The 27,211-nt window shown below is 35.8% G+C and overlaps 1 protein-coding gene across 4 annotated transcripts in view; it reads right to left on the reverse strand.

Moving 5' to 3' along the window:
• Positions 1–216: 216 nt before the first annotated feature.
• Positions 217–27,211, reverse strand: part of TRDMT1 (tRNA aspartic acid methyltransferase 1) — a 62,329-nt gene continuing 35,334 nt past the window's right edge. For 3 of the 4 annotated variants that reach the window (XM_074192931.1, XM_074192930.1, XM_074192933.1), the window contains 10 exons: positions 22,858–22,967; positions 19,146–19,222; positions 18,511–18,582; positions 17,789–17,854; positions 14,485–14,554; positions 12,653–12,736; positions 11,331–11,680; positions 9,645–9,702; positions 8,289–8,418; positions 217–1,006 (listed from right to left, as the gene is read on the reverse strand). In XM_074192931.1, the coding sequence (XP_074049032.1) occupies positions 882–1,006; positions 8,289–8,418; positions 9,645–9,702; positions 11,331–11,680; positions 12,653–12,736; positions 14,485–14,554; positions 17,789–17,854; positions 18,511–18,582; positions 19,146–19,222; positions 22,858–22,967 (1,142 nt within the window). In that variant the 3' untranslated portion in view covers positions 217–881. Of the gene's footprint in view, positions 1,007–5,982; positions 6,904–8,288; positions 8,419–9,644; positions 9,703–11,330; positions 11,681–12,652; positions 12,737–14,484; positions 14,555–17,788; positions 17,855–18,510; positions 18,583–19,145; positions 19,223–22,857; positions 22,968–27,211 lie in introns of those variants that run through there. The other variant, XM_074192932.1, reaches the window with a different exon arrangement.

A 27,211-nucleotide genomic window follows, 5' to 3' on the forward strand; every position in this document is an offset into this window, starting at 1 on the left:
GCACTGGAGCAGATAACGTATATGAAGGGCTTTGCCAACCTTAAAGCTCTGTGTAAATGCTAGCTATTATCTAAGCATGAAGTGATAAAGTTGAGGACTATGAAATGAGAATGAATATATTATAGATATGGGGATGCTTTCCAGGAGTTTAGATAAGGAAGCTTTAGTAATAATAATAATAAACATTATACACAAACTATGGTTAACTTCAAAGAGCCCTAAAAATCTAAATTATGTAGCTGAGAGTTTTAGAAAAATGCTAGGTGAGGTGAGCAGTCAAACCTATGTCCAGGTTTGAAGGGTGGCCTGTAGCATGAGCAAGGAGGTAAATTTGGTGGGCTAGGATAATCAGGTCCTGGAAGCTCTTCTATTTCTGATCATTTCTGAGAGTAGGGCTCTAACCACCTTCACACTGCTAACAGCAGTTGGATCCTCCTCAGGGAAGACAAGTGACCTTAAACAAAGTACTGACCCTTCTGTCTGGCATTGCTATGCTCACTACTCCCCAATCACCCCAAAAGTAAGACATTGGATTCATTTTCACTATTCATCTGACAGATGTAGAGGAAGCTCAATATGTCCCTTGTCCCCCCACATATCTTCCCACCTGATTGTTGATGCTTTTGATTCCTGTAGACAGACAAAACATTTATTAGGCACTTGTTAGGTAGGCACCAGGCCAAAAAAAGAAAGGAAATACTTGTCCTTGAGGAGCTTACATTCCATGGAGGACAACTACAGCAAGGGAGTTGAAGGTGGGGGGTGGGTTTACCCCTCCTCCCCATCTCTCCTAGGGACAAAGTGAAGTGCAGGAGAGAGGGGAGAGAAAAGAGAGCTCAATCTGCTCAGCACTTCTGCAAATGGTGGTACTAGAAAGGAACTCACCAGTCATAGAAGAGAGTGGAGTCATCTTCCAAGGTGAGAAGGTTCCTTGAAAAGGAGGTTGAAAAGGCTCCTGGGACAGGGGTGGAAAAGTCTGGAGAGTCAGGAGCAGAGCCAAGAAAAACTAATAAAAATAAATATGAAATAATAATAATAATAGATAATTTTAGTCCTATGTGCTGTGTACCATGTTGTTGGGAGTTTTTTAATCTCATTAGGTCCTCACAACTCCCTGTAAGGTAGGTAGATTTTATTATCCCCAATTTACAGATGAGAAAACTGAGACAGATGGATTGAGTAACTTGCCTAGGGTCACACAGCTAGGAAGTGTCCAAGGCTGGATTTGAACTCAGGTCTTCCTAACTTCAGGGTTAGCATTTTATCGCTTAGGGAAAAAAAACCTGCTTAAAGGAACACTTTAATGTGTGTCAAAATGTAATAGAGTTTAAGAGTGATTACAAATCCTTCCTGATTTGATAGCAAAGGAAATGAGTGGGAAGAACAGGAGGATATTGGATGCCTGAGGCAATGAGAGAACTCCCCACTGAGTCAGGGAAAGAGTATAGAAAAATGAGGCCTCTCCATTCTGGGTGGACATGACTTACTTTCAGTTGGGTGAAAACGGAAGGAAGCTTTATGATGAGCTCTTTGGTATTCATGGTCAGCCTTCTATGAATCACTGGGGCTTTTGGTGGTTTGGGTTTTTTGGCTTCCTTTTACAAGAAACTTCTTATCAAAGCAGTCCTTCCTACCTTCTCCATTGCTTTATATTTATTTTGTACATATCTTGTATATACTTAGATAAGTTCACATTTTTCTCCCCAGATAGAATGTAAGATCCTCAGGGGCAGAGACTAGTTTGTCTTTGTATCCCAGATCCTCACTATTGATTATCTGGTTGGGTTGAAGACAGATTTCAAAGATGGCCAAGTAGCACCTTGGACAGAGTGTTGGACTTAGAGAAAGACATCAGTTCAAATCCAACTCAGACACTAGTTATGTTCCTTAACCACCATTTGACTTAGTTTCCTCATTTGGCAAGTGCAGATAATGATTGTTAATAGCTATGTTTCAGGGTTGTTGTGAAGACCAAATAAGATAATGTATGTTGTGTTCTGCAAAACACTTTTATTATGATATATTGTTAAACAGAGTTAATGTCTTATTCTGAAGAGGAGAAGGAGGGATTAGATAGGACTTTTCAGTCCACTTCAGTCATTATTTTACCATTAAGAGCTTTATTCCTTTGCAGGTTTTTTTTGAGTGTTTACCAATAGATTATGGAAACCAGTCCCTTGAGATTTTGTAACAAGATTCAGAAATAACTTTGATAATATTCATTCCCTGAGACTTTTTATTGTCATTTAGTTTCCAATTTTCTCAATAGTTCACAGACTACAGAAAGAAGAGTAGGACATCATCTGTTTCTGTATGAACAATTATCCTGAAGGGTGAAAGCCCAAGACAACTCAAGAGAGACTAATAAAAACAAATACTGACATGTCCCCAAATTGAGTAAATGTGGTTTTCTGTGGCCACCCTACAGAGCACAGGAGCACCATAGGAAAGAATATCAGAAAAAAAGAGATAAAGTTAAGATCAGCATAGTGATAAATGACTCCTTTTCAAGGTCCAGGAGCAAGGACTTTGATCTGGTGTACCTTCTAGAAAAAAAGATGCCAAGTTTAGCAATTTCCAATCAACCTCTCCTTGATGCTAGTCTTAATCTGATAGCACTGAAAGTAGGTGGTCATAAAATGAGCAATTATCATGTTAACTTGGCATTCATTTTAGAAATTAGTTTCCAAATTGCAACCTCTACTAGTGATTACTTCACATAAATTTTCATGTTTATTTGTGTGTAACAATTTTAGTTGAAAGCTCTTTTTTGAACTTAGATGGCTGGGCCAAATGACAATTCAAAATCATTTTGGTGTGAATGACATACTGGCTATGTTGCAGTCTGCTGAAGCCAATATTCCTGTTTAAAAATGTTAGCCAAGTGAGTCTGGTTACGAATATATTTTTCTAGATTTTAAGTGTCTGATGAACACCATGCCATTTTCCTAATGAACACACTGGGGCCTAGATAGGGAAGGGAAAAAACGTACCCTGGGGAAAGCATTTAAATGGCAAAAACAAATGATAAGTCAGAAGAAATTTTGAATAGATATGAAGAGTTTAACAGTAAGTCAAAACTTTTTAAAGAAGGATTAGGCATAGCTCTGGGAATTCTAGTATATTCCAGATTGGAAAAATTTCAAAGAAAATTTTATATTATGATAAACTTAGAAATGTTATTTCAACTTGACCTATATTGCAAATAATATGTATTTTGGAAGGGAAGGGGATTATATTAAATGGGTTTTTAATGAAATCAAATAAAAACATTTATTGAATGCTTTCATGTTCAAGTTACCAAAAAGCTATGGTAGATGAAGTGTGAAATGAGAGCTAGTTCTACAGTCAGATAGAAGGAAAAAAGTTGGGAAAGAAAAGAATCAGTTGGCTTGGAGTAAATATGTGAAGGAGCAATGAAGACATCTGTCTTGAACCCTGAACCCAGGTCTCAGGGAGGTTACATGTAGGGAAATAAGATGGTGACCTATATCCTAGTGATCCTACCCACCACCATAATATGTGTCACCTTTGGTCTCAGAAACCCAGTATGGATCACTCACCCCACAGTGGAGTGAACAGAAAGCTAACCACAGGGCCAGAAGACCCAGGTCAAGTTCTGCTTCTGACATACTGAATTGAGACCCTACAATTCTCATAGATTACAAATTGCAGAAAGGATATTAATTAGTGTGGGTAGAGGGAGTTTTCTAATACCAATGAAACCAAAGGTCATCTAGCCCACAGAGAGGAATTATAACTCATGGAGACAAACTATATTGTATATTAAGCATTAAGAAATAGTGTAGATCAGTATAAGAAATGACCATGAGATGGGGCAGCTAGGTGGCACAGTGGATAAAGCACCAGCCCTGGAGTCAGGAGTACCTGGGTTCAAATCCGGTCTCAGACACTTAATAATTACCTAGCTGTGTGGCCTTGGGCAAGCCACTTAACCCCATTGCCTTGCAAAAACCTTAAAAAAATGACCATGAGAAATGTATGATTACTTGGTAAATCAATCTTTCTGATTTGGATGACAAGACATCCCATTAGGAAGCAATGGGACCTGAGCTTGGCTTTGAAGATAAGTATTTCAAAGGTAGAAATCCAGAGCATGTCTAGTTCAGACATGCGTCAATACACAGGAATAAGGAGGATCAAGAAAAAGCAAGGAGACTTGGTAACTGTTAATATTCCAATTCTTTTAGAATGAAAAAGGCAGGAAATGGCATGCCATGAAATAAGCTAGAAGATAAATTAGAGGCAAAATTTGGAGAGTTCAGATTTCTATTTTTTTTTTATTTTTCTACCCTCACAACTATGAGTGTACTCAGCACAGAAGAAAAAGAAGAGATGGAATCAAAGGCATAAGATGAGATGACCTAGACAAGAAGAAAGGCCATTTCATCATCAGTTGGGAATAAAAGAGAAGGGGGAGGGGAAAGATGTCAGAAAACACAGAGATTGGCTTAAGTAGATATTTAATAAATGCTAGGTGGCTGAATTTCAATGAGAAGCAATTCAGAGTACACTCTTGACAAGTGGTCACAGTTTTTTATTTCCCTGTGAAGGAAAAGAAATACAGGGAATAAAGGTTTTCTGAAGAAGGTGACATTGAAGTTGGGCTTCAAAGAATTCAAAAAGTAGAAGTTAAAGAAGCAGGATATTTTAGAAATAAATGGGGGGGGTAGCACTGAAAAAGGAACAGCTCAGGAAGTATGAGGATGACAAGTAATGTATTTGCTCAAGCATAAAATAGGCTTGAGTAATGTGTACCAATGTGAGGTGGGGAGGAATGTGAGGTCAGGCTCAAATGGCAGGGAGGCACCGGGCTGGGGTAGGCTTTGAATGGCCAGCAAAAGCCCTTGAATTCTGTTAGGTAAGTGGAAACTGGCAAAGATTTTTGAGGAAATAATTTGAATGTATAGGAAGATAAGAAAGGGAGTAATACACAGAATGGTTTGGAGATCAGAAGGCCAGTTAGGTGGTAATGGCAATAAGCCAAAAGAGGGGGGAATTATAGTGGGAAGAGAGGATAAGAATGGATGCAAGACATCGTAAATACAGAATTGGCAGGTCTGGGATAAAAACAGATGAAGGAGAAAGAAAAAAGAGAAAACTGGAGACCAAATGGTAGTGCCACAGATAGAAATCATAAAATAAAAATGAGCAAGCAGGTTTTGGAGGATGAAAAACATTAGTTTTGGATTTGTTGACTTTGAGGAGCTGGTGGGATTACCAATTAGAGGGTACCTTTAGAAAGCTACAGATCTGGTAAATAGTTTGGAGCTCAGAAAAGAGCAAGGTTAGATATAGATCTGGGAGTCATGTGAATTATGGTGATAATTGACACTGGAAACAAGATGGCTAAAGAAGAGAATGTCTAGAAGAGGGAGTAAGTACAAGACATTGGGGAATACCCATTCTAAGGAACAAAGGATAGGGAAAGGAGAGGTAGAGAGCAAAGGAGAAAGTAGCAGCTAGGAAAATAAGAGAACCAGGATTATGTAATGTCTTAAAATCAAGAGAAGAGAGACAAGGTAATAGAAAGAGGTGAGCAATAATGAGAAAAGTTGCAAAGATGTTAAAATGGGTAAAGACAAGGCAGCTAGGTGGCGCAGTGGATAGAGCACGGGCCCTGGAGTTAGGAGTGCCTAAGTTCAAATCCGGTCTCAGACATTTAATAATTACCTACCTGCATGGCCTTGGGCAAGCCACTTAACCCATTTGCCTTGCAAAAACTAAAAAACAAAAATGGGTAAAGACAAAAAAAAAAGTCAATGGACCTCATGACTGAATCATGGGTTTTAATACTGATAAGGGTCTTAGGGATTATCTAGTACAACATTTATTTAACTCTAAGGGGATGGAAGCCTGTGCACATGTAGATAGATTAGTCTTGCCAAAAAAAAAGAGGGCTGCCTCTTTGTCAAAGACTAGAGTAAAGGAAAAAAAGTGGAAGAGGATGTCAAAAGGTTATGAGATAAAGAGAATGGAAGAAGATATCCTGGTATTAAGTACAGAATCAGGGGTTGAATGATGGTCTTTTGGCTCCAAATTCAGGATTTGTTCCAGTGTACAAAGATTCTTCAATGGTAAATTTTGAAAGAACAGTTTCAGCAAAGGTGTAGAGAGAGAAATCAGATTACAAGCAATTGAAAAGAAACTAGGTTGGGAAGGAAACATTTGGTATAATGTTTTCGAGAAATAAAATCAACCTTAGGAAACAAAATTAAAATGACTTATCTTTATTTAGTATACAAAAATAGGCAATTTATCAATTATATTGTTAAATACATTTAAAAAAGATCCTCTCACATAATCAGATGAATTATTCATGTAGAATATTATTTTTATTGAGAATATATCAATGTTCCTATATGTGTGAAAGTCACCATGATACCTGTATCTTAATTCGTTTATTCAAAGGAAATATTTTGGAACATATTTATCATTTGTATATTCAAATTTATCATATATTCTTCACATTCAGAATAAATAACAATGATCTTTATAAAATAGAGTAAATAATAACAAAAAAAGTTTAAAAGGAAGAGAAATTCTAGTCAAGAACTCTAATTATAAGTATTGAATAAGTTTTCTAAATTGAATTGATAACATCAGTTTTACAATGAAAAGTAAATTTACAATGAATATTAAATAACAAAATCAAATTCTTTCTAAGAGAAATTTAACTACATGATTGAATCTGTTCCACATAATTTTAAAAATATACATTTCATTATTCTTTTCTAAACAACAGGGAACATCATCACCATCATCCTGAACTATGTCACAACTATCCAAGTAATATTTTGATGAGTTTAGACACTACATGTACATTAAGACTATTCCCAAGTAGGCGGTAACATTGTTTCACTGTTATCTTCTCGGGAAATCCTAGAGAGAGAGAGAGAGAGAGAGAGAGAGAGAGAGAGAGAGAGAGAGAGAGAGAGAGAGAGAGAGAGAGAGAGAGAGAAAGAGGCAAAGTGAGAAAAAGAAAGAGAAGAGAGAGAGAGAGAGAGAGAGAGAGGCAAAGTGAGAAAAAGAAAGAGAAGAGAGAGAGAAAGAGAGAGATCAGAGTACAAATATTTGTAAGACTGAATTTCAGACAAAAAAGAATATTCTTTATTAAATATAAGAATATTCTTTATTAAAAGCAAAATTACACAACTGGCTTAATGAAACTTAACTAATGGAGATCTCTAAACATACAATTCATATAATGCCTACAGGAAGAAAGAGAAAAAATATAGGAGTATGATAATGACAGATGCCAAACTGATTGACTGTCATTATTTCACAACTACTTCTCCTGCTCTACTTCTACATATTGTGATCTCTTTATCTTATCCATATTTTGTGATATTTTTTAAAACAAAATGCTCCTTAAATAGTACCTTCATATACTCAATGTCATGTTTTCATTGTGGAACACAAAAGCCCAAACTTCAATCTTAGCTGCTATCCTGTAACATGTAGGGCCCATAGACAAACAATCACTCCATAATTTAATGAAATATTGGGGATACACTTTGGAAATACATTACTAGAGCAGCCACACAAAAAGAGACTAAATATGGAAATTAATGGTCAATAAAATTAGAGAACATCAAGTATAACAAGGTAGTATTCATTTAAATGTATCAAGAGTCAGTTCTTGGGGCAGCTAGATAGAGAACCAGCCATGGAGTCAGAAGGACCTGAGTTCAAATGTGACCTCAGACACTTAATAATTGCCCAGCTGCGTGTAAGTCACTTAACCCCACTGCCTTAAATAAATATTTTTTTTAAAAAGGAGTCAGTTCTGGTCATTGAAAAGTTGCTACATCAATCAATTCAGGCTCTTATTACTGAAATTAAAATAAATTAGAGTGTAGTAAAGTATTATACTCTGTAACTACTATAATTGCAGTATAATCATTCAATCTGATAATGAATCTGTTTTTCCAAAAAAACATGGATGAGGAAGAACTCATTCATTTTGATTATAATTTAATTCAAAATAACCACTATATATGTGAAATATGCTTTAAAAATGTGAAAATTGAAGTATATATATTTTTAAATCTTACAGCTTTCAAAAAGACCTATTCCTTTTATGAAAACAATATTCTTTCCTCCAACTAAAATACAGAAGCAAGACTGAGAAGAGAGATTTTATCTATAAAAGTCACAAATGCAAATATCTATTATCCCCCCTCTCTAGTAGGCTAAAGCAATTTATGTATTGGAGATGGATAACCTGGCATATTTAAATCAAAGATTACCTGCATTTTACTTACCAAACTCTGGAGGAAATCCATGAAGATTTGCTATCTCTCTGGGAGTAAAATATCGTAGTTTAAGCATTGACAACTTCATAAGCTTCTCTTCTTCTGACAATGTTTCAAGAGATGTGTACACATTTTCAATCTGTAAGAACATCAAATATCATAAAACTATATGAAATTGCTTTTAAGAAAAAATTCCTAGTGATGGTATAGAAGAATACTGACATGTCTTCTCTTATCAATAAGGCTACAAAGTGTCCCGCATTGAACAAAATGGCTTAGTACACTAGTCACAAACACATCAAAAGTCTCGAGAAACTAAAAAAGAAATAAATCATAGTGCTGAAGAAGCCAGGACATTTTTCTACTATAATTATCAGCTCTGCTCTACTCACTCAACCACCAAATGTAAACTCTTGCCAACCACAAGATAAAAGAGCCATGGATCATGCTATGAGAACACTGGCAGCCCCCATCAGCCTCCCAAAGCTAAGGGGCACAAGGCAGCAGCTTGTGCGATCTATCACTCATTTTACCAATGAACACCAACTTCTTCAAGTGACAAATTGCATTAAATAAACTTCACTCATCAGTTCTAGAAACTTAGTTGACTCTAAAGACATTTTTAAGGAGGGTAGGTTTATGTTAACAGTAATATAATAACAGTAAACAGGGCAAAGAAGAATCTTGAAATCTTGCTAAGTGGCCACTAGTAGAATTCAGAATAAGGTAGGTCTGATTTCAATTACATTCATTGAACTTTAGGACTGAAATCCCAATGGAATCTTGTCAAAAACTGGGCTTTGGTAGAAAGTAGTCCTTATAACAAATCCAAAGGTATGTGTGAGGCACTACTGTAAAGTCACTGGAAGCATGGCAGAATATTCACTAATGGAGACAGTTTTGAGGGGGGAAAAATGAAATTAATGAAATCATAAAAATAGCTGAAGAAGTATTCTTAAATCCAAACAACACTAAATTTTAAAAGTTCTATAGTAAATAATATTTTGAATATGTAAGATAGTATTTTCCTCATCCAGAAACAACATTGGAAATATTATGATAAACATTAGGAACTCATAAGTAATTGATTAGGAAGTAGTGCATGTATGTTGGAGGGGAGGGGAGCAATGGGGATTGGGGGCTGCTGCTGAGGTCATACAGCCAGTATGTCTTAGATGCAAGAGGCTTGGAATCTTCCTTACTACAATCAAGTCCTTTCACAGCTATGTCGTGTGGTTTCTCAAGATTATAGAGGGACATGTAAAATTAATACCAAATATCAGGCAGACAACTACTTCTAAAAGGAAGATGATTTTGAAAACTTTATGATTAAAGATTTTAATTAGAGAAAAATGTGTAAATTACCTGTATATCCTCAGCAGTTTGCAAGACAGATCCAGTCCCTTCTACATAGCTTCCATATCTAAAAAATGAAAGTAGCTTAAGATATGTATTAATGCAAACAACTCAGTTCAGAACTTATGGATGCCAAATTTCTGTCTATGAATGCATAACATGATCTCAATACAAAAAAAAAATGTTGCTATTTAGTTGTTTTCTGACTCTTGGTTTGCCATTTTCCTCTCCAGTATGTTGCCATTTTACAAATGTAGAACTGAAAGGAATTAGGTGATTTGCCCAGGGTGAAGCAGTTTATACGTATCTGAAGCCAAATTTGAACTCAGGTTCTCCAGCCCCCAGGCCCAGTGCTTGATCTGCTGTACCACCTAGATCCCCACCCCCAAAATTAAATCACAAGGGAAAAATGCATGAGCCCTTCTATTCAAACTTTCTCAACACTATAAAACATTAAGAGCTGTGTCAAATACCTACATTTCATTTTGTTTTAAATATTCACTATCATTTTAAAATACCCACATATTTCATCATATTCCAAAACATTTAATTGACCAAATAACAACAGCCAATGTATATATGTGTGTGTGTGTGTGTGTGTGTGTGTGTCTTTAATGAAACAAAAAAACGACTTGTTAAAATAAAATTGCTTTCATCTTCATAACATTTATTTCATGATAAATGCATGAAAAAAGGCATTTATTAAGGTCTTACTATGTGCAAAGCACTGGACTAAGTGACCTGCAAAAAGAAAAAGATAACACTCAAGAAGTTTACATTTTACCAGAGAGAAACAAAGAGTGTGGTGGTAAAGCTCTCTGGAAAAAAATTTTCATATGACACAGTTTTAAATTTAACCTGCATTATTAACATCTCCACCATCACTAAATAACCAACAAAACTAGAAATCAAGGTCTAATTTGTGGTGTTTACAGATTTTTGAGGTGTAAATGCTCACGATGGAAATTTAACAAGCAGCTATTGTAAGTCTGTGGGAGCTGCTTTGAGCCACACTCCATTATTTAGGTCCTAAAGCATACAGCCAAACTGTTGTCACTGCCATATAAGTCAGGGCATGGAATGACTCTCTGACCGCAACACACCAAGTCTGTTAGCTCCATCACCTAATAGCAACATTCTCAAAGACCTCTTTGACTCCTTCCCCCACCCTCAGTTCCACATACAACTATATAGAAAGTTCTTTCAATTCTATATCCACAATGTATTAAATATATCAAATATATTGCTAAATTGTTAGTATATTAATATAAATTTGTTAAATATATAAATATAAAATATATTTAAAATAATATGACTGAGAAGGTTTCATTTTTAATGGATCTAACAGATCTAAAAGATATAATTCTTTGTAACTTCAAAAAAGGGAGTTAAGGAATTTAGTCACCCAACCATCTATAAAAATCTGGATTCTGCCAGAAGTAATTAAGATCCTCTGAAGGTCACCAAACAAACGGCATTGTCCTTCAGAAGCACTTTTGTGGGTTGTGCACATAATGTTCTGCCAAAAGAAATTTTCACTCATGTTCTATTGGACCAAAAAGCAAGCAATTAGAGAAAACTAATTCTAACAGAAACATTTCCAAAGTATGCCACTTGTTTGAAGGGTAATTAAAGAAGCTACGGTGGTAAAACCAAGATATTTTTGACCATCAATAGAGTCCTCTGAGAGCTTACCCTTTTGTAAAGCAGGTTGATCGCCTGCAAGTGGGCTGAACAATGTCTAATAGAAGAGCATAGCGTAACAAGGCCTTTGGGGGCAAAAAGTACTGACTCATATCATCGTCATTCTCAAGAAAACCTTTTAACATCTGAACAGAGAAATCACTGTCCTGTTGAAGCTTTCTCTTTCTTTCTTCGGCAGTTTCCAGTTTGAAGAGGAATGTCTCTTTCCCAGAACACTGGGTGTTGTCATCAGAGGGAGGGTTTGGTTCTATTTTCCTCTCTTCACTGTTTTTCCTCACATCTACAGTAACTGTGGGCCCTTGCGAATTTGCAGCTTCAACTGTGGGAAATTCAACCAATACCTGATATGAAGTAAAAAAAATGAAAATGTTTTAAAAAATAAAAGACAAATCCATGACCTTTGTCTAATGAAGTTATGGGGTAGTTACTCTGATCGGTTAAAGGTTTGCCTTAAAAATGATACTTTTGTCACCTTTTTCAGTATTTGAAAGGACACATCACATGGCTCAAAAAAACAATATATTGTCCATTTTTATATGTAGTCAGATAATGGAGGCTATGAGGACATTATGCTCTCCCTCAGTAAATAACAGAAGCTGTCCAGCAAAGGCTAGCAGTACTTACTTGGCAGAGTAGCAATTTATTGAAAATGAGTTTTGGACCAAGGATTTCATTTAAAAAGAACTGGATTACTTCCATGTACAAAAGGAAAAACAGTAATGGAAAGAAGAAAAGTCCTTTTTTTACACCTAGTGGATATTTATTGCATGGAGCTCCCTTAGGACTTGCAACAACTTCCAAACAACTTGATTATTTCTGCAAAATCTGGATCATTTTATAAAGGTTCATTTGTGAAAGAAAATTGAAGCGCTCTTCTAATACAACTTAATACTTTCAATAAATAATGAAAAAAAGGCTTTGGTTGGAATAATTTTCTATGTTTTACTCACAGAGCTGACTATATATATATATATATGCTATATTCCTAATTGGTCATTTGTTGAATTCTCCTTGGTGATAGAGAGTTGAAGTTTCATAGACCCAATTTTGCCATCTCATTTCTTATCTGGAAGCTACTAGTGATCAGAATTTATATTATGAATTACAATGCCCTATTTAATCTCATGCTCACTGTTACCATGGTTTAATCATCTGAGTTAACTAAGACAAACTTTGAAAATAATCAAGAGTATAACCATTTTAAAACTTAACTGGTATAAAGAAAGGAAAAATCAGAGGTATCTATATAACTAGTTTGACTAAATATAGACTACTTTAAAAATAAATAAATATGAAAAAAAATCAAGTGTTACCTGACCAGGAATTTGAAAAGATAATGGTTCTGATTGAAGTTTTGCAATAAGAAAGTAACGTAGTCTAGAATTTGGAATGCCAAGCTACAAACAAAGCATATCAATTAGTTACAGAAAATCAAATTTCAATTTCAATTAAAAAGCTGCATCAGAATAACTATAATTAATTAGTTTTTTAAAAGTCTTCTAAGCATACAGTTCCTTCTTACAATAGCTGTTAGTTTGCAGAAGTAATTTTTCAGTCCTTCTAAATTCTTGCTCTTATATTCAATTGATAGAGACAAGTATTATTCCCAACAAATAACTTCATTGTAAACTGTACAGGCAAATGATGTTTGTCCTTCATTCTTAAAGAAGAACATGACATCAGGGAGATGATGCCACGACAAGCACATGAATTGGTTTTGAGTGGGGGGGGGGGGCCCGCTGGCCTCACTTTCTCCTCTGGAGCATCTGAGTCCAGTGACCAGATATGGATCAGGATGACTGGAAATGACCCTGGATGTAGAGCAGCCTGGTCAAGTGACTTGCCCAGTGTCACCCAACAAGTAAGTGTCAAGTGTCTGAGCCAGATTTGAACTTGAGTTCTCCTTATCCCAAATTTTAAAAAATTGACATTTCCTTTACTAATGCAGGTGGGGTTTCTTTTCTGTAACTAAGTCTTAGAGCTGCCTATATAAGTAAAGTCACACTCAAATACTGATATTTTTCTAGTTTGAGTAATTGAAATTCAAAGCTATTTGAACTAAATTATCTCTATGGTGGCTTTCTGTAACAAAACATCTGTTCCTTACATCAATTTATGGCATGTCATTTATTAACCAATTTTATTCAATAAAATTGTCACTATGGTATAGAAATTTAAAGGTAGCCAAAAATGAAGAAAGATACTTTAAAATAGTTTTAGAGATTTAACAATTTTCAAATTTAACTATTTTCAAAATGTATAAGTAATTTCAGGAATTAGTTATTGTATCTCATTTCCTTCCATTCCCTTCATCAGGGACTGGGTAATGCTAAAGCATATGAATAGGAGGACAAAAAGGTAAAGAACAAAGGCAAAGGATATAATAGATAGTAATAGCATATTTGGGGAAAAAAATCAATAGTCTATCAAACATTTGCCTTAATTCAAAAGTAGGAAGCTTTTTAAAAAGGTTATAAAGTCATGATCTAACACTAAACTATATGCATTATCACTTGATATGATCAATTTTACATATTTTTGGATCATTTTAAAAATAACAAAAATTTTGAAATTCTTTTTTTAAAAATCATATAAACCATATTTTAAAACCATTTCAAGTAAACAACAATACCTCCTACATCCCAGTTGATTAAAAAAGAAATATTACATATAATTTCACATTCCAGGGACTTAAACAATTATTTGGTTGAGGCTAAATGAACAAAACATAAGCTATCAAAAAAAACCCTTCTTTTTTAAAAATTTTATTTATTTAAGTCAATGGAGTTAAGTGACTTGCTCAAGATCATACAGCTAGGCAATTATTAAGTGTCTGAGGCTGGATTTGAAATAAGGTCCTCCTGACTCTAGGGCTGGTGCGCTATCCATTGCGCCACCTAAGCTGAGCCTATATAACCTACTTCTAATAAAAATATGTTATTACACATGCAATGTATACAAAATGCATTCGTCAAATATACATATACAGGAATGTGAAGATATATGTGTACATCACTAAAAAGATAGAAAAGTCTAGCATTATCTAGAAGAATAGTCTGTAAAGTAGAAGTTCTATTGCCTGAATCAAATTACTGGAATAAAAGCCTTCAAGCTATAGTACAGGTCTTTATAATTTGTAACTTACAGATGTTGGAGATAACAGAAATTCTTGGTATTTAAAGCCACAATTTTCTAGCGTTTGAACAAAAAGGTCTCTGGAAAAAAAAAAAGTTTTTAAATGTAGCCTCATTATGCAAGCATACTTGTAGACCTCAAATTAAACATAAAACCTTATTTAAAATAAAAATTGTAACTCCAGAAAAGTTATTTAAAAATAAGTCAGGGTAGGATTGTTCTGCCATGAACCCAGAGTTGTCCCACTAATAATGATCTTTTCCAAAGCTACGCTCAACTCTCAAATACTTCTATAATTCAGTGAACCTTACTATCACCAGTGACGGTATGACCGCCACCAATATAGATTAGAATCTTTCTTTGACTCAATAATTCTTTGACTCAGTCTTTAAAAGCCTCTGTGTAAAATTCATCAGCCTCACTAAGAGTGAGATGTCTAAACCCATCTAGTTTGGTTTTTCAGGTGACAGATATGGAGTCTGTTACTAAGCTCAAGATAAAAGCATCGCTAGGCTCCTTGGACTTGTCAGAGCCAACCTTCCACCGGAAGAGCCACCAAGAACCCAAGATCACCAGCAGGCTACAATGAGGCAGCCAGAGAAGGGCACTCTGAGAATAAAATCTATAAAAAAATAAAAATGTTAGTTCTTTGAGGATATGAATAATTAAGGCTGGTAATCAGAATTTCTCTGCATTGAGTGCTATTGGATGCTGTGAAGCAATCCCTGGCATTGCACAAAGGAAAACATTGTAATAGCAACTGAGTATATAAAGCCAACACACCTGCAACAACTCTGTGCTAGCTATGCAGATGGAGCTCAGATAACCATTGAAGATTGGCTATAATCAATCAAATGATCAAAAGCTGACTTCTTATTGGTTTATGCTAAGTCACTAAATTAATTCAATAATGTAGGATACACAGGTGATTATAGTATATGCAAAATGACATGTTTATATTTTGAGGCTTTTATGTAGAATTTCTTTTAACTCACTTCCATCAAGGATAAGAAAAAAACAGAGAAATCTAAAAAGGTAATAAAGGAAAATGAATCAAAGATAAAACAAAGATCTATGAACATAGTGTGAATAACAGAGGAGACTCTCTTCTATGAGTTTCCAAAACATATGAAATCATAGGCTCAGTAAAAAGTATATGTATCTTTGACTAACCTAGAAATAGGTAAAATATGATTGTATTTGTATGATATATATCAGATTACTTGCTATCATGGGGAGGGGGAGAGGGAAAAGATGGTGGTAGAGAATGTAGAACTCAAAAGCTTACAAAAAAAGATGAATGTTGAAAACAATCCACATGTAATTGGAAAAAATCAAATAAAATAACATTTTTTAAAAATTCACGTATTTTACACATACTTAGATATGTCTAGGATGTAAGCTCCTTAAGAGAAAAGACTATTTCACTCTTTGCATCCTCAGTATCTAGCATAATTTAGCTAATAGTACTTAAATCACTGTTTATCGATTAATATCAAATTAAAGAAAATAGTACCAGGTGTTCTGGCAAAATTAATGCACTTAGAAACAAAACAAATTTATAAATGAGAACCCTGAATTTTAAGAGTGAAAATGAAAGGGGACAATTCTCAAATACTGGCTTACATAGGTAAAATCTTTTTGAAACATCTTTTAAAGTGAGCTATTGCCTCCAATAGTATTTATTTCCAGTCAAAATTTATTAAGGGCAAATAATTAAACACTTCTCATTAAATCTGTCTTTAATATTTGGGGATTATGAATAAATTTAATCTGATGATATCTAAGTACTTTATCAGACTTATATTATCTAGTATTGTCAACAGCATTAAAAAGAATCATTTCAAAGGGTTTTATTCCCAGGATAAAACAAAGCAGTGTTTCAGACTAAGTGGTCTGTCACTACAAAACGTTAGTTTGGTATTGGGTTAGAGAATTTATTGAGGAGAGTTGGAATTCATTCTTTAGTCCTACAAAAAGAATCAGGAGACCTTCAGAGAAGGAGGTTCCAACCATTAGTCAAAAGGGAGAATTAACAAGAGGGATACCAGAATCCAGGAGAATAAAGCATTTTAATTGGGTCTCCTTAACTGTACTTGCACTGGGATTCATTTCCCTATACCTAGAGACCAAAAATATTAAATAATCCCAATTCTAATTAAGCAACTTTGTTTTTAAAGGACACATTTATTGTTATAGACAACAAAAGGTTAATGAAAATCAAAATAGAACTTTTTTTCCATCCAGGTTCACGAGGCCCTTGAAATTCAACCATGATTTCTTGATATAGTCCAATGCTTTTAATGTGTGCGTGTGTGTGCGTGTGTAGATAGATAGATAGATAGCTAGATAGATAGCTAGATAGATAGATAGATAGATAGATAGATAGATATAGATAGATAGATGAGAAAATGAGGTTTAGATAGGTTGAGAGGTCATTTTGCTAGTAAGGAGCAGAAGTTCACTAGTACCCTAAAGTTTAGTCATCATTTAATAAAATCAGCAAACATTCTCTAAGGACCTTCTTCATTTATTACAATGTTTTAGACACTATGGGAGACTAAAAGGTAAGGAAACGAAAGGAAAATGTCTCTTAAATGAATGGGATTTAGAATTTTAACTGCTTTCTTCAAAGGCAGAGAGCCATTATTCTGTTCTTTACATTGACATGACGTGTGTACCTGATTCTTTTCATTGTGTCTGTTTTAAATGTGTACTTAGAGGAAGTTTAATGGTTCCAGCATGTAGCCTGAAATTCTTTTTTTCCTGGTCCAGATCAATGCGTTCCTTGGGGTTAGGAAGTTCTCTGATGTGGAAACTTTCTTCAGTGATACATACTGGCAACTCATTTTTAATTTAAACATTTAGAAAGATAGCTGGGACACTGAGAGATGAAGTCAATATGTGTCAGAGGCAAGAAATGGATCCAAAAGATTCCCCCCCACTGCAAGGCTTATCCTCAAGCTACTTTGTCCATCTTGCCCAGATATTAGGCATTCTGGTTTTGACTTCACAATGAGAGGGCAGGGCTTGCTTCCAGGGAAATTAATCCTATTATTGGAAACACATTGATCAGGGCAATATTCATGAAGTATAACCAAAAGAAAAATTTAAAAAGTCAGTAGGCATATCACAAAAAACTTAATATTTCCATTAGAAGTTAGTCAAAGTTAGAACTGTGACCCTACTTTATATCTATATAAATGCCACATTTTAGTATATGAATGTACTTATTTCTGAAGTTGACATTTTATTGTCTTCGACCACAAGACCAATGGAGTGTGAAATGCAATCAAGACAAACAAATATTTTACCTGGTAGAAGACACTTCAAATCCTTTAACATTTTCTAAAAGGATATACTTTGGCAATTTTTGCAGCCTGCAAGAAAAAGGGGGTTTTTTTTTGTAAAATATATTACAAAAAGGAACAAAATCCACACTATTAATTAGAAAAAGCATTTTTCAGATTATTCACAAAGTAAAAAGACTACACATTATGAATGCTTTAAAAAGTCAGAAAAGTCATTTCTCTTGTACCTTGTGGTTCACATAAGAGCTCAGCCAAACTACCATTGCAGAAGTAAACTTAAAGCTAATTTGCTTGAGAGATATAGCCTGAAAGGCAGAGATATGGGTTCTAGTCTTCGCTCTGCCTCTAATTCACTGTGTGACAACAGGTTTTAAAACTCAATCTCAGGGCCAGCTAGATAACTCAGTGGATAGAGCACCAGTCTTGGGACTCAGGAGGACCTGAGTTCAAATCCAGTCTCAGACACTTAATTACCTGGCTGTGTGACCTTGGGCAAGTCACTTAGCCCCATTGCTTTAAATAAATAAAAACAAAGAATTTAAAAAAGACTCAATCCCTCTGGCCCTCCTAAATCTGTAAAATGAGGGAGTTGAACAAGTTAAGATTTAAGATACCTTCAAGCTCCCAAAGGTAGTATGCAGTATCAAGACAGAGTGAAAGCATACTCCCCTGAATTACAAATTTTCCTATTCCATATAAGACTCTAAAGAAATTTAAGGGTATACCGTGGAAGAACATGTAGCACGTGCAGGAAACTCTTTGTCCTCGGATCAGAAACATCTCCCTGAAGGCCAATTCTGGAGAAAGAAAGAACACATGTATGGAGAAAATTAACACCACGAATTCTGAAAATTATGATTAGCTCTGTGGACTTTAATTCAAAAAAAAAATTAGAAATTAGCATGCTTCCCCAATCCAAATTCTTTATTATTCAAAAGGACTGAAGAATGTATGAGTCAAACAGGATTCTGTGGTTTGTACTAAGAATCCAACCACCTGTCAGAGTAATGTTTCTATGGAAAAACATAGTCTGAATTCTAAACAACTGGCTTATGAAGGAGCTTTGGAATGGAATTTACATTATATCCGGGCTTTTGGTTATTCGAGCTCTTTCATAATAAATCATACCACATATTAAGGTGGGCTCTTAAGAATAAGTCATCAAGCAATAGAAATAAACATGGATAAATATTAGGACATTGTAGATGAAATTTTCATTCAATGTATAATTCATCTGACTCTGTAACAGAATAAAGGCTTGAGAATATAATGAATTGTATCTACCTAAAGTGAAATGTCTTCTGCTTTGTAAATCCTTAACAAGTATCTGCCTCAATAGAACATTATTTATTATACCTACCTTGTGAACGGCTGACATGGAGGACTCATTAAAATCATATTGAAGGATAGCTGATTAAATTCCTGTAGTGAAATTCCCTAGATGATTTAGAAGAACAGACATGATTTAACAAAGGAGGGAATGAGTAAATAATGTATTATCTTTATTTAGGACTCTATTTTTCTAAGCACTTTGCCTGTGATCATCATAAGAATCCCCCAAGAGACACAGAGGATGCATAACTGACAGATCTGGTGACTGAGGTGCAAACAAGTTAAGCCACTTGTCCAAAGCCACCAAAGATGACATGAGCAGAACGTCCCCTGGAATTGTGGTCTCCTGCCTCCTACTCCAATGCTGCCTCCACCAAGGCCTTTTGGTGAAGTATATTAGAATTTAGTGTTTAAATTTGAATGCACTTTAGATTTCAAAGTGCATCCCAAAGAAGGGAAAGCCAACATGGAGTTGGGTCCAGGTTCTTGAGATGAGATCTGAAGCCACCAGCATTTCTCAGGTCAGTGCTCTTATCACCCACAGAATGCCTGCCTCCAAGTCTGAATCTGTTCTTCAGACTAAACACTGCCAACTCTTTCCACTGATGCATATGTAACACAAAGGACACTCGTTCTTGTCAACCTTAAAATCATCTTAAAGATGAGAAAAGAACCAGATTAAGGGGAGAATGCAGAAGAAACCAGGCTGCCCTATTTGTCTATCAATACTAGGAAGGAACTATTGGAGCTCCAATGCTCTGCTTTTGGTACTTTGGATGGATCCCTGATTCCATCAGTGAGTGTGGAGGATCCTTTCACCAAGGCCTTTTTAATTCTGCTCAACTCTTACCACAGTCTCCTATTTAGATTGTGCATAGTAAATATGCCCAATTCATCAGATCCTGTCTTTTTTTCTCTTTTAACATACCATCTATTATATGTTCCCATTCATGACTCATTTTCTTTTCTGGCATACATTTCTCTTTATGCTTCTAAAATAAAACTTCTCACAATCAGACAATTGATATCATGTGTAGATACACATACACACACACACACACACACACACACACACAGACATTATTCCATTGTTCTTCAATTGTTTCCATTTTAATTCTTTTAAGATCATGCTGCTTTACAACTCACATGCATAGAGAAGCACCAAGAGAATGCTTGGGTGAAAATATGGATTTATATTTATTATTATTATTTATATTTATATTTATAGTTCTCATCAGATGAGCAGTTTGTGTCAGTGAAAGCCTGTGCAATTTGAGAAATGTGGAGCCATTTGATCTCCTTTTCCTACTCAATGCTGGGCCAAGCTCACTGGCCTTCGGCAGTTCCTGTTTTGCACATATGGACAGACTCACTTAGCCAGCTGCATGTCATAATCTGAGCAATGTAGACTTTTCCTGCTTTGTTTCTCCACAGTGGGTAATGAGTTGGTGCAGGCCAGGTTTTCAAGTAAAGAGTCAGAAATCTCCTACCGTGCTTGGGAAACTGTATTCAGGAGCCCGAACACAAGGAAGGCGTGGGTCCTAGTGCCCACCTATTGCATGATGGACTGGTGAAAAGAACAATGGTGAGAAGCTCAAAGATCAAATTCCACCTCTTAAAACACATCTGAATCCTGGACCTCTCCAGGGGCCCCTTCAGGAGGCTTCACCAGATTACCATCATGGTCCATGAACCCCTTTCTGGAGGCTCTTTTTCTCTTAACTGCTCTTCACTGTTTTATTATGTGATTCTGCTCATGGACTTCCTTCATTCTCCAGAAAGCTTTACAAGTGAGACTGTACTTCAATCTGTTTTTGCCCTGGGGTGCTATATCTTTCCAGTTAATAAGAAGAATACTAGTCAAATGAAGCAATTTCTAAGGTCCTTCAGCTGCCACTTTAGAGTGATTGTTTTGAATCTGTCAAAATCTAGTAAATGATGGGCAGCTATCTGACGCAGTGGATAGAGGAACAGCCCTGGAGTAAGGGGGACCTGAGTTCAAATCCGACCTCAGACACTTAATAATTACCTAGTTGTGTGACCTTGGTGAAGTCTCTTAATCCCATTGATTTGTAAAAACAAAACAAAAAATCTAGTAAATGGTAACAGAGAAAGGTCTTGAATATAAAAAACAATAAATCTAGTAAAAGGTAATATAGAAAGCATACTTCTTTGTACACTTTCAACTTTGATAATTAACATCTTATTTGAACAGGCTATATCTGACCTACTATACTTTTCTGATGACACTGTCTTCTAATCTTCATCCCTTCCTTTAATGGGGCATTTACTATCTTTTGTTCTATCCAACAGATTATTTTACTGCACAAAAAAAAGATTAATTCTCAAAAAGACTAATAACTGGTCACTTCCTGTCCATTAAGACAATAAATTTCATTGTGGGTCATGATGATTCTCCATATTTCGTGCCTTTTGACACTCTTCTTTAAAAACAATGTATTTACAATGGGCAGTTCTGAGGCTACTGAAAAGTCCAAGAATCTTTGGCTTTTTTCATTTCTTGATCTTGAACATGTTTGGTCATCCACAGCCTCTTCTTCCCAAGACATGCTCCAGAAATCCAGGAAGCTGCAATTTATCGCTGGTCAGTAAGAGTTACAGTAGACAAAACTTCCTCTCACACCTCTCATCACACTTCACCACCTACTATTGTGTGTGTGTCTGTGTGTGTCTGTGTGTCTGTGTGTATGTGTGTGTGTGTGTGTGTCCCAGGGCAGGGGGGGAAGCAGTACAAGAAACCAAGCCATTGGCCCTCCCCCAGGGTTAATTCTGGAGAAGCCACAACTCCCACACAGCTGAAGGAGCTCAGCGACAAGTTCCATGAGGCCCTCCCTAGCAGCTCTATCTCTCCCTCCTAACTCACTGAATGGTGAATCCCCTCCTCTCTGATATTCAATACCCAGGCACCATAATCACTTTCCCTACCATCATGCTCCCGTATTCAGTCTCACATTCAATTCAAAGTCAGAGGCATCTATCTGCACATGGATGTTTCTTGCTCCCTCTAAAATATTCCGCACAAAAGCATGAATCACTCACTCTCCTCTTCTGTAACCCCTACAATATAAAGAAGTGAGGAGGAAATCTTCCCTTACAAAAGTCCCAAAGGCAGTATCCCCCTCCCTTACCTCCTAACAGAAAAATCCTCATCACTCCCAACCTCAAGTCTATTTGCCCATTATTTTCCACTGGAGAAAGAAAAGGCCTGCTTTTTTCCCCAAAAGTCTCAGAAAAGAAAATGTTTGATTCACAGAAATATCACTATTAACTCAGAGAAGTGTTATATAACTTTCTGTAGGGTTTTGTTTTTCCTCCAGGTCTCTAAGGCATTTTTGTTGGCTATCTCTTTGGTCATCATTACAAAATTCTGAGCAGCAGTATGGGTTCGCTTAGCTCTCCCTTGGACCTGCCCTTGCAAGTTATCTGAGGTTCACCTCATGTGGTGGCCTGAAGCTAAAGCTTCCAACCTCTAGCGGAAAATATTAAAAGGTCACGGAATCTCACATGCAAGTGATCAAACTAGATTATTCCTAAACAACATCCCTCTCTCACCAATTTGAAAACATTTGCCTTTGGTCCTTTGTTCTAAACCAGTGATGAATGTCCTTGAATTAAAATCGTATTTGTCACAGACTACATAGACCTCATTTTGTAAAAGTGGCAAACACACTTTCTATGCTATATATTCATTAAAACAACAATCAATAATCATTACTCACCTCAATAGTTTTGGCCCATAATTGTGTATGAGGAAAGTTATGTCTGTACACTTCATTTGCAATAGTGTTTACATCAATAGCAGCCACCACTTCTGCAGAAACACAGCTGTCTGCAATGATAAATTAAACATTTAAAAGATGCTCTATTTAAGAAGAGGAAGTAGAAGGGAATGGCATTTTGTCCTATATGAAGACATAGTAAAGTAGCTAATACCTTTAACCAGTCAGATGATATATAAATAGTTTTGTCAGCCTTCTACAAAGCCCTAGTCCAATGCCCTTTTGTGCTAAGGAGATTCTCAGAGGCACTACCAGTGATGTGCAAGCTCCAGAGGGCTCTATCTAATATGGCAGAAAAGCTTCATGTGGTCCCAGCAAGAGACTGTACCTAGAGGAACAGGGCCATCCCAGCCAAGTCCATCGATGGACTGACCAAACAAATCTTGGCTATTGATATGTTACATGTGAAATCTTTGTTCAATAATCATCAAATGTACTTCCTCTTAAAAGAATAGAATCATATCATTCTTGACATTCCTGCTATAAAAGGAAACCAGAAGACAAAGGGCAGTAGAAGTTAAATAGGATAGTTCACTGGCTTTTCTTTGAGAGTCAGAGGAGTTAATGGAACTAACACTTCTATTGAGGGTAGTGATCTTATTTCAGTTAAATAAGTAGTCCAGAGAGCTCCTGCAGCAATAACCAAGAAAACTAAGCACAGCAGAAGCAGGAAACTGGTACTCAAGGACCAGTTTGTCTTCTTCCAGAAACTCATTTCAAGAACTAAGCTCAGTTTAAGATTATCACTAATGACTTAAGTGTACCTTGCATTGAATAAACATTTTATGGAATAAGTTTATGATAATTTCTTAAGAAAATATTCTCCATTTTCAACATCATTTAGATGCTTTCATTCTCTTACATATTCAATAAAATTGAGTTTGCCTAAGCCAGGTGAAATATGACCTGTGGGACTGGAAATCCACCCTATGGCATTTAATCTATTCAATAATCAATAATTAACTCTATGTCTTCCCATATATGTGACTCTAAGGTCATTGATGCTAATATCAAAAATTCCCCAGAGTAGTGTATGTTAAAAAAAATAAACTCTGGTAAAGAAAATGGATTCATGCAGAAGTGTCCAGATTAGTAATTGTATTGATTAAGGGAACATAAAAAAGTTAGAAAATCAAGATCTAATACATAACCTTTTAAAAATTTTGTGATAAGAAATAAGATATGAAAAGATATGTAATGCTGACTCAGCTGCCCTTTTTATCAAAGAACTAGCTTACAGGATTGGAGAGCTTCAATAGAAAATAAAAGATCTCCTTTAAAAGTTAAAGCTCTCTTTAAAATGACCCAAAATTTGACTCAGCTCTCTGTATATTTCAGAAATGAGTCCTTTGTTAGAAATACTAGTTGTAAAGATTGTTTCCCAGTTTACTACATTTCTTTTGATCTTGGCTACAGTGCTTTTGTCTGTGCAAAAGCTTTTTAATTTAATGTAATCAAAATTATCTAGTTTATTTTTAGTGATGTTCTCCATCTCTTCCTTGGTCATAAACTGCTCCCCTTTCCATAGATCTGACAAGCAAACTAGTCCTTGATCTTCTAGTTTGCTTATAATATTTTTTTTTGTCTAAATCCTGTATCCATTTTGGTCTTCTCTTGGTATAGGGTGTGAGGTGTTGGTCTAATCTAAGTTTCTTCCATACTAACTTCCAATTTTTCCAGCAGTTTTTATCGAAGAGTTTTTAATCTCAATAGCTGGACTCTTTGGGTTTGTCAAACAGCAGATTACTATAATCATTTCCTGTGATCTCTTTTGCACCCAATCTATTCCACTGATCCACCACTCTATTTCTTAGCCAATACCAGACAGTTTTGATGGCTGATGCTTTATAATATAATTTCAGATCTGGTAAGGCTAAGCCACCTTCTTTTGAACTTTTTTTCATTGAATCCCTGGAAACTCTTGACTTTTTATTTCTCCATATAAATTTACTTACAACTTTTTCTAACTCATTAAAGTAATTTTTTTGGAATTTTGATTGGTAGGGCACTAAACAGGTAGTTTAGTTTTGGTAGAATTATCGTTTTTATTATATTAGCTCCACCTATCCATGAAAAATTGATGTTTGCCCAGTTATTTAAATCTGAATTTATTTGTGTGAGAAGTGTTTTGTAATTGTTTTCAAAAAGTTTTTGAGTCTGCCTTGGCAGGTAGACTCCCAGTGTAGAGCCTAACGGAATGCCTTCTGTGGGGGAATGGATTGAGGGAAGCAAGAATTGGGGCGGGGGGGAGGGAATTGTAAAACTCAAAATAAGTAAGATCTTTTTAAAAAATAATTATTGATTATTTCTGTTATTTGCTGTTTGATCTGCCCATTGTTTAAGATGGTTATTTAATTTTCCTTTGGTTTTTGGTTTATCTTTCTATGACCCTTTATTACATGTAATTTTATTGCAAAAAATAAAATAAAATAAAATAAAATGACCCAAAATTCAGGCCATACATACTTTGTTGAAATCTTATATAAAATTTGAAAAGATAAAAGTCATCTGGAAACTTTAAGCAGTATGGTTTATCCTAATACTTTCCAAAGGGAAAACAAGTCTTTTCCTCAATCTTTGCCTCTATCCCTGCAGGTAAAACAGGAAGACTTTTGTTGATTAATCCTCAACTCTTGTTGACCACATTTGGGATTTTCTTGACAAAGATACTAGAGTGGTTTGGCATTTCCTTCTCTGGCACATTTTTATAGATGAGAAAACTGAGGCAAGTCAGGGTTAAGTGACTGGCCTAGGATCACACAGCTCATTGGTGTCCGAGGCCAAATTTGAACTCCAGAAGTCTTCCTGACCCCAGGTCCAGTGCTCTATTGTACCCCTCCTGAGGTGAGCACACAGAAGGTTCTTAGTAAAGACTTGTTGGATTAAGTCACAACATCATCCTCATAAGTGACGGCTGCCCAGTTACAAAGCACTCCTGCTTCTCATATTCAGGAGTAACATTATGATGACCTCATCATAATCACACCTGTAAGAGCTGCCCAGGTATGCTAACACTGACATCTAGTGTGAAACGAATACAAATGACTGCTAAAAATAAACAATGGTGGTAATTCTATAAATACAGTATAACTTTGATGAGAAATGGAAGTTCCAAAGATCACATCAATGCTTCAAAGACTCTGAAGTTCAAATCATTGATGAAACTTTCCTATCAGGATTAGTAAAGCATCATTCTTGTTTCTTTTAAAACTGTTACTAAGTAGATAGATATCTGGGTAGATATCAATAAGTTCTTTTACAGGGTTATTACAAAAGCACCAAATGCACAGATTTAATTTCCTTTAAAATACAGCTTGATTAAACATCAAACCAAAAATAATCAAAGATATGCATTTCAAGATTTGCTGACTCTTTCAAAATATGAAAAACTTCATGAGCCTGATATAAAATCCCTTTTTCTTTTTGAGAAGCAGATCTGTCCTTTCCCATTTTCCATGATCTTTCTAATATTACTTTAGGGGCTCAGCAGTGGGAATGTGATCACTTATCAGCTCTAACCCTGTAGTCTCTGATGATCTGTCACTCCCTTGGTAGAAGGTGCAGAAGCCACCTGGGGGCCCTGGACCCTCCTCCACCCCAGCCTACGTGGGCTACTTTGCCTGCACTAAGAGCTCTGAAGTCTGTGATCTCTGCTCTGCAGAAGAGCCTACAATGGGTGCCCCTAAGACAGCTGGGATCCGGGGTAAGCACTCCTCCTCTCTGGTCCTCTACTTACTCACCTCCCATTCTAGAACAAATGATCCCTAATATATCCAAAGTCTAATTCCATTTATAACTGTTTTAGTTAATATGGATTTCAGATACAAAAGAAAGTAACAAGCTTGCATAATTCTAAAATTCAATTCAATTTTTATGTCTTAGAAAAATAAGGACACATCCACTCCAATTATCATTTATTGGGCAGTGAGGAAGCCGGATGGAAAGATGAAGTTCAAGTCCTGAAATTAGGAACACTCATCCACCTGAGTTCAAATCTGGCCTCAGATATTGTGACCCTGGGCAAAATGCTTAATCCTCTTTGCCTCTGTTTCTTCCTTTGTAAAATGAGCTAAAGAAGGAAACTGTGAACCACTTCAATATTTTTACCAAAAAAACCCACCAAATAGGGTCATGTAAAGTCAGACATGACTGAAAACAAGTGAACAACATTTATTAAGCAGCAACTTTATTAAGAGAGGCACTGGGCTAAGCTCCAGGGATACAATTACTGAAAAGAAAGCCAAAGAGCTTACAACTTAAGGAGGGGAGACAAGGCACAAAGGAGGCAGGGAAG

This window comes from Macrotis lagotis, chromosome 7 (genome assembly GCF_037893015.1).
Source record: "Macrotis lagotis isolate mMagLag1 chromosome 7, bilby.v1.9.chrom.fasta, whole genome shotgun sequence".
NCBI classification, from domain to species: Eukaryota; Metazoa; Chordata; class Mammalia; order Peramelemorphia; family Peramelidae; genus Macrotis; species Macrotis lagotis.